This window comes from Gallinula chloropus (assembly GCF_964237585.1).
Source record: "Gallinula chloropus genome assembly, chromosome: 3".
Classification (NCBI taxonomy): Eukaryota; Metazoa; Chordata; class Aves; order Gruiformes; family Rallidae; genus Gallinula; species Gallinula chloropus.
This window is the reverse complement of record NC_140087.1, coordinates 80,569,433-80,577,782: the sequence shown is the minus strand read 5'-3', so window position 1 is coordinate 80,577,782 and position 8,350 is coordinate 80,569,433. Positions and strand designations below refer to the sequence as shown.

The 8,350-nt window shown below is 38.9% G+C and overlaps 1 protein-coding gene across 4 annotated transcripts in view; it reads left to right on the top strand.

The window, feature by feature from the left end:
- Nucleotides 1-787: 787 nt before the first annotated feature.
- Nucleotides 788-8,350, top strand: part of PLCB4 (phospholipase C beta 4) — a gene marked incomplete at its 5' end in the record, with an annotated part of 88,050 nt that continues 80,487 nt past the window's right edge. For all 4 annotated transcript variants that reach the window (XM_084261441.1, XM_084261439.1, XM_084261440.1 and 1 more), the window contains 4 exons: nucleotides 788-871; nucleotides 3,931-4,011; nucleotides 4,304-4,363; nucleotides 6,059-6,202. In XM_084261441.1, the coding sequence (XP_084117567.1) occupies nucleotides 788-871; nucleotides 3,931-4,011; nucleotides 4,304-4,363; nucleotides 6,059-6,202 (369 nt within the window). The remainder of the gene's footprint in view (nucleotides 872-3,930; nucleotides 4,012-4,303; nucleotides 4,364-6,058; nucleotides 6,203-8,350) is intronic.

Sequence of the window (8,350 nt, the reverse complement as noted above, 5' to 3'; positions counted from 1 at the left end):
GACAAAATGAACTTTGGTATTTCAGAGTGTGTACTTGGGATATTTTCCGGTGTAAAGCAGCATAACCTGGAAGGCACCAAGGTATTGGAAAGGATACTGGATAGTTTGATATTCTTTATTTTTAAGGTCTGTGTGTTATGACTTCTGTATTATATTCTAAATTAAGTTTTGTTCACATTCCTTAACGTGAAGTGCACGATACTATTTTTACTTAAAGCCCTGTATCCTCAAAGAGTTTTTTCTCTGAATTTTGACATAAATATTATGCATATATTGAGTTATGTACAAAGCATCACTGACAATACCCAGTAAATATATTAATGTAAGTGAATTTTGAAATACAAATACAGATGAAAAATGTTTTGCCTATGTAGTATACAATTTAGATTTGAAAAACAACAATTTTGTCTAGGGTAGGATCTGATGTTTTCCTGTAAAAAAGAAACACGTGTATTACAGGTTGTGGTATCCTGTGTCACCTAGGGCTGCCTTAAAAACCAGCCTTGTTATACTGTAGAAGTGATGTGACTGATATTTAAGCTCAAACAATGTTACAGTGCTACTGTGTTTTCAAATAATTAAGTTCAGATGCATTTTGCAAGTATTTTCTTATTTTAAAATTATGAAACAAATACCCTAATGAGGAAAACTCTTGATTTGAAAAGGCATCATGACTTTTTAATATTTCTGCTTGAAGCTCAAAGTCACTTTTTTCCTGCTTAGACTTTTAAAAGACAGCAGTTGAACTCTGCTTTTTCGTTCCATTTCAGGTTTTTCTTCTATAAACATGGCAAAACCTTATGAATTTAACTGGCAGAAGCCAGTTCCCTCTTTTCTGCAGGATGGAGCTGTGTTTGATAGATATGAAGAGGTAAGAGGCCAGTTGCATTTCATTTGCTAATCTCTCTTAAATATGTAGACGTTACAGAATATTTCATGTTTTGCTTTCAGTATACACAAATAAACTTTCAAATAACTCAAAAAATGTGTGTGGGGAGGAAATATCAACAGACTATATTGCTATCCAGATTTTTTCCTTTTAAAAGAAATAACTTCAAAACACGTTTAATCTCTCTGATTTGAAATAAGCCTTGAGGAAGAGAAAGGGAGATTTGGATCAAAATATCTGTAACGTGCATAAAGCCTCCCATCTTTGCAGATTCATAAAGCACACTACTGCACAAAGTGAATCATTATGATTTTTGTACATCTGTCAAATGGAGGGATGGGGGAAATAAACTGAGGATCTGCATCTCACAAGGGAAAGTAAGAACACAAAACGTTTATGTTCTGATTCAAACGCATCATTTGAGGTCTGAAGTGGTCTTATCTACTTTAGAAAATCAACCTGTGCTCTATCTGAATATGATTACTATGATCCTGCTTTCAGCTGTGCTTTAATCCAAATTTATTAAAGGAATGCAAACCAGGACATTTTATGTGGCCAGCTGAAATAAAGTGCTGAGACATTTGCCTTGTACTCAGCATTGATAACGCCTGTAAGAATAATTTTATCAGTCTATTTTTAATCTTGTTTGGACAGGAAATCTGTAAAAGCTGAAGGTATCTCAGTAAGTACCTTCAGGGATATTAGAATTTTCCTCTTATCTTGTGAAATGTAAGTAAAAGGTATTGTTTTTCATAAGACCTGCCAAGATAGGGATAGTTGGTTTAACCTGTATTTTCAGCTTTGGGGGCATATAAACTAAGAAGATACTGGTGGACACTGAATTCCTTAGGAAGGAGGTTCATACAAGCTTTATTTTTCTTCATCAAATATCACTCCAGAAATTCAGCCTGTGAGGATCCAAGTGAGGAGTATGACCTGTTCTGTTCCCTTCCACCATAGATGAAAAAACATAGAGCTGGCAGATAGAGGAAAGATTTTTAAATACTCAAATTTTTGTGTGAGATCAAGAATGCTTAGTGAGGCACCCGGGTCCTTGAAGTAATGATATGGAAAATGAGACATCTCAGAAAGTAATAAGTTTGCACTGTCGGTCGGTTGACCCAGCAGGCACCTGTGTGAGACTAGATGACCCTGGGCAGATATGGGTGGAATGGTAGCACCAGAAGTCTGGCAGCTGAATTTACTGCCTTCCAAAACCCTGCAGAAAGGGGGTCCTACTTGCCATTTGTGGAGCAAAATATTATTTGTCCATCCATGGGATATTCTGTAGCTGCATTTCTTGCTGCAAGTTGTGCTAGAGTACAGTTGGAAGCCTTGTTTGCTTTCTTGAAAGGGATACTGCTGGAAACGTTAAAGGGTTTTCACTTAAGGCAACTATTGTATATTTTATCTGCGATTTTATAGGATTTCTCAAGGGCTGTAAAAACCCCAGTGACTCAGAAGTTAAGATCTGTAGCCTGTAAACAGTGAACATTTGATCATGCGGCTGTTTGATGTTATCAGATTTATGATATACACAGCCTATTACTTGGTTGTGTTTTGGTAGTAACTAGATAGCCCACCCAAGCATGTTCTGGACACTCGTGCATTAGTGGTGTTGGCTCAGAGCTGTAGCGACTGTACATTCTATCTCTGCTCCCCTGCCTGTAAAATTAACAGGGCTGTTCGCAGTGTCTTGGTCATTAAAACATGTAAATCTTGTTTGTGGATCTAAAACATTGTCCTGAAGTGATAGACACCATTTGGTAATTAATGTGTCCGGGGAAAAGGGGCAATTATCCAAAACACAGTGTATCCCCTTTAGCTGTGTGCATCTAGGAGAGCTCAAGGACATTAACCAACTGTGGATCCAGGAACTTGCTTGCCTTCATGCCCAGTGCCAAGTGAGGATAAGACCTGACTGGAACATGACCATTCCTTAACCCAACTGATGCTTTTGTACCATGGCACATGCCACAAAAGGCACCTGTGGCTCCCTGCTCATGTCCTGCATCCCAGGTCAGGCTGCCTCAGAGTAACCCACTGAAAGCAAACACTCCTGGATAAACTTACTGACCTAAACACGGGCTCTGTGGATAGAGGCCATTGGAGGTTTTACCTGGTTTTGTCACCTAAATTCAAAATATCCTCTATGCAAGACTCTGAAAACAGCTGTGAATATTCATGTCCTTCCTGCCCTTACAAGCACAGCATTCCAGAGATGTGCCTCAGTCTTTGCCACAGAAGGAAGCACTGAGACAGTAAGCAGTCATGTAGCCTGCACACGTGCTCCATGGGCTTCAATTAAGGAAGTCAGGAAGTCCTGGATCCCTTTTTTTCTTTGAAAAGTGATTGATTCTGCACAGTGTTATCCTGCATTTTCGCTTAATTTATGGTGCATTAATTGAGGCTGGAGGTGTGTGGAGGAAATTTCTTTTTTAATTCAGCTAATCTGATTTTTTGCCTTGCCTAGTCTCTTTGGTATGCCATTGCTTCTTGAATTTTCTCCCCAAATCAATAGCCTTCAACCTCTTCTTGCTTGATGCTCTGGCTACAAAATGCTCGTGGCATGGATACTGTGATAGTCTAACAGAAAATTGCCTCCCAAATTCTGGATGTTAAAATGAAATGTGGTCATTTGAGCCTGAAGGTAGTATGGGCAAATTACATATTTTCAACCTTTAAATAGTTTGAAGCATTTAATTTTCAATATTTAAGTTCCATTCCATTAAGGTTTTTTGATTAGGTAAGAATCGCTGCTTTTATTAAACAAAAAAAATCTTCATAGCTGCAAAGGAGTAAGAAAATATTAATTAAGTACATCCCAATTTCTGAAATGGCAGCAAAAAGACAAATAATATCATTAAAATGATCATTTTTTGAAAAGTCTACCTCCTTCATTTCTGATTGCTCTAGGAATAACAAATTCTTCAGGAAGGTACCTGGGGAGAAATGTAACAATCTTTTATATTTTAACCATAAGTAAATTCATGATATTTGTCAAACTAACTAAAATAATGTCCATGTTTTCTTTTTTCTAGGAATCTTTTGTCTTTGAAAGCAACTGCCTCTTTCAAGTGGATGAATTTGGCTTTTTTCTGAGCTGGAAAAGTGAAGGAAAGGTATATTACATTTATGTCAGGAATATGTATTAGATAGTATTGTACTTGGTTTATATTCTGGCTAATCTTTAAAAATCTCAAGTACTGTGTTTATTCACAAAAGTAGTCTTAGTCTATTTTAGAATTGACAGAAGTATTTAAGAGGGAATTAACTGATACACAAAGGAAATACACTATTTAGTGTTAATTAACAGTATTTGCAAGTAAGAGTCATTGTTTATTTTTGATGTAGTTGCTAATGGAGTTGTGTGTCAACAGACCTTTGAACTTGTACCTTTTTTTGCCATTTCAGGAAGGACAGGTATTAGAATGCTCCCTGATCAACAGCGTTCGTTTTGGACCTGTACCAAAGGTACTCTAGTTGGTTTGTACTCTTCATTTAAACAAAGAATATTTAAACTGAAGGTGAAATGCAGGGTACTTTTATTTAAAAAATACTGACAACACGGCTTTTATTTGGTAATCACAGTCTAAAATTTTAAGTTCTAAAGACAAGTAATTTGATGTGATTGCAGTGGGAAGGTTCTATCATCTGTTTTTTTCTGTTATAGTACAGTGCTCAGCTTTCACGAGGCAGTGAAAGCTGAACAACAGACATTAAAAGCATGTATCAGGAGGTTTTAATTCCTTTGTAACAGCGTTTTGAGATACTTCTTTTAGGGATCTGGAAAAAAAAAGTTTCAGTTTCCAAATTTTAAAAACTCTTTTATCTCCCTGCTCCATTGACATAAAACATAGCAAGTTTTGTTTTGCCATCCCTCACAGAATTACATGGTCCAAGAGGGTAGCTCATCACCATCTGCCATTTTGAAGAATATCAACAGAAGTACTAGCTAGGAGTTCTGGAGAAACCCAAAACTTGGGAAATATTTTCAGTGGTATTCTTCAGAAGGAATAGGTAGAATTTTCTGAAGTGTATGATGGGCTTCCGTGCCCTGGGCTTTTAGTTTAGAATTTTTTTTGTGAAGCAAGATATCTGTTAACACCTCTGCATTTCCACTTTCATGTGCTAAGTGTTTCTGTGTTAACTGTAGATGACTAGTGTTTCTTTGGGAATCCCTAGGCTCAAACCTTTCCACCATAGAGAAGGGGCATGAAAAGTGTCGGTGCAGACAACCTCATGCTTCTTGGGCTGACAACCATGTCATAGAATCATAGGTGTTGGAAGGGACCTTGAGAGATCATCGGGTCCGACCCCCCTGCCAAAGCAGCTCCCTAGCTCATATTGCACAGATAGGCGTCCAGACGGGTCTTGAATATCTTCAGAGATGGAGACTCCACACACACACACACCACCCCCCCCCCGGGCAGCCTGTCCCAGGGCTCTGTCACCCTCACTGGGAAAAAGTTTTTCCGTATGTTGGTGCAGAACTTCCTGTGCTCCAACTTGCAGCCATTGCCCCTTGTCCTGTCTCCACAGACCACTGAAAATGGGCTGGCCATTTCCCCCTGCATCCCATACTTAAGGTACTTATAAACATTAATAAGTTTCCCCCTTCTTTTCTCTAGGCTGAACAGTCCCAGCTCACTCAGCCTTTCCACATAGGGGATATCAATATGCTTCAGACTTCAACTCTGTCTTTACATAGGCAATTTGCTCTTTATGCCCATTAAATGTATAACCCTTGACCCTCAGCAGAGATACCAGCTTGTACAATGTGTCGTTAAGAAATGACCAGAAAATCAGACAGATCGTACCTCTCAGCAACCATGGACTTAACTAGATTGGAACAATTTACTTGGAGGTTAATACTGCTCCTCTATTTCCAGTCCTTGGAGTAATTATTTTTTCTTTTTTTTTGTGATGAAAATATATGTAATTTCTAATTTATATTTAAAATACTTCATTTACTTCTGAGTTCTTTCAACTGTGTCCCTAATTGTTAGAATATATTGCTTTTCAGGTTTACACACAAAAAATTCTAAGTGGAAGCACTCATTTAAGATGATTGACAAAAGTTTGAAGGTATTAATGTGAATGGAGATCAAAGTGCATGGCATAACAAAAGTATTGCAAATGTAACAAGTTATTTATTCCATTTAACAGGATCCCAAAATACTAACTGCACTTGAGGCTGTTGGAAAATCAGAAAATGAGTTGGAAGGACGGATAGTGTGTGTTTGCAGTGGCACAGATCTGGTGAACATCAGCTTCACTTTCATGGTAGCGGAAAACACAGAAATAGCCAAGGTATTTCACAATTAAACAGTGTATGGGAGTTTAGAAAAAAAAGGGGTGGGGGTAGGGAGCTCCTCAGCAGTACTTGATTCTTTTCCCTGAGTAAGTAAGCCTGCTTGGCTGACTGAAATACTTGTTTTGATGTCTACTGCCACACAGCCAACATCCATTTGGAGCATTCTGTAACATAGCTGTGTGCCATGGTGAAAGGAAATAGTGACTTGATCGGGCTCTGTGTGCGTGGTGATTTATCAAAAGTAACTGCTAAGACCATTAAATATGGGGGATGGCATTCCCTGAGCTGTTTAGTGTCTCTGTGTGGGCCTTGTACAGCAGACCATGATGATTACACAGTGGATGCCGAAGGGAAGTGCAATTAGTTTCATTTTCCTGGTGGGTGTTGCTCAACCCTCCAAAATTTTGCTCAGCAATAACCTGATTGTATTGTGGGGTTCATATTATTTGGAATGACAAAAGCAGGAAAGAAAATTCTCTACAGTTAAAGGGATTCCAGTGTACCCAGGTCCTTTTCTATTTCCCGTTGACAAGGAGCAGTCTTAAGAGAACAATAGCGCTTTTCTCACACGTCATCTTCCCTGAGAGTTTTAGATTGCAGTTCACAATGCAAGTTCTGTGACTCCACCAAAGCCTGGTACTTGAGCTGCCTGCTGTAAACTGCTCTGAGAAACCTGATCCAAAGTACTGATCACGTGCTACTAGCTTAGATCCAGAGATTCAAGGGATTTTAAAAAATACACGTGGGGTTTTTTTGCTTTTCTGATTCTAATACACTGTAAGTGCATACAATTTGGTTTGCCTGTGATCAGTAACACACACCTACTAAACCCTCTCCTTAGTCTCTGCTGAACGCAGCATCACTAAATCCCTTGGCAGACCTGGTAGATTTTTCATTGCTTTGGATCCTTACCTCTTTAAACACTGGCAGTACTGAGTAAACTCTGTGATAGAAGAAATACTTGTGTAATTTAGATGGGTACACTAAATTGATTTTACTGTGCAGATTTTCAACAGGCTTTCAGGGCAATAACGTGTCATAGTTATGTTTTGAAAACATGGTAAGAATCAAAGAAAAGGAGGTGCAGGCAGCATTCACTTTTATACTTAACCCAAACAGTGTCTCTCATCTGTTCTGAAAACAAAGTTGGAGATAAGTTTCTTAGCCACCTGAGATCTCAATAAACTGTATTAGACTAATTGGTTTGTGAGGAGTATGATGGGTAGTTACATAGACTGTGACAACAGGTGAGCTAATTATACTGTCTAAAAGATCTGCTTCGTTAACCACTGAGATGCTTACCAAAATGGTGGGTCATGCTGCAGTCACCTGTGGGTTGGCTCTGAGAGGCCCATCATTGTCAGACTCCTGTCTTTTGGGAGTCTTTCCACCAAAATACCTGTATCCAGAACTTGTCAACAGTGGTGATCCTCCTGATCTGATATAGAGGATGGTGTATACCAAGTCAAAACTGATGTAGGGCTTTCTGAGTTCTCTTTGCTGGACATACGGCATATGGGAGGTAATTGGACCTGTACTGTATTGGCCTTTTGTATACAGTAAGTATATCAACTTACTGTACTTCTGTGGTAACATAAAATTTTCTAGGAGTTATCTTGCACAGAATGCTGCTCCTGCTTGCTGCTTCCCAATTTGTTCATGAGAAGACATCTTTCTTCTGGGACACAGTAAATCTCCCTTAGAAGAAATGAGTCTCTGCGTGGCACTAAGTAGCTATGCAGCTGCTGACTGCAGTTCAAAATAGGCCTTGATTTAATCCATGTTCAGAAGTAACCCCACCTTGGGAAATGAGAGAGGCAAGAGTTTGGAGAAAAAGGGGCAGTGATTGTAGCTTAAGCAGCCCAGGTATGTGTAAGGGCTGCATCTGCAGTCATTTCTGCTGTTTCCTTCCCTGGTGTCATGAGGAAGACGAGCACTACTTATCTTTTGTCCCTTCCTCAGATAAACCAACATCAGGATGGGTTGGCACCTGATTGGGATACTTCAAAACAGGAGAATTTAGGGACAGATTGAAATACTAAAGCCCAGAAACTTTCTGCCCAGGAGGGCAATAAAGCATCCTACTTCTGTTGATAATTTACAATTGGAAAAAAAGTAACTGTTACTCACTGAAAGCTGGATTA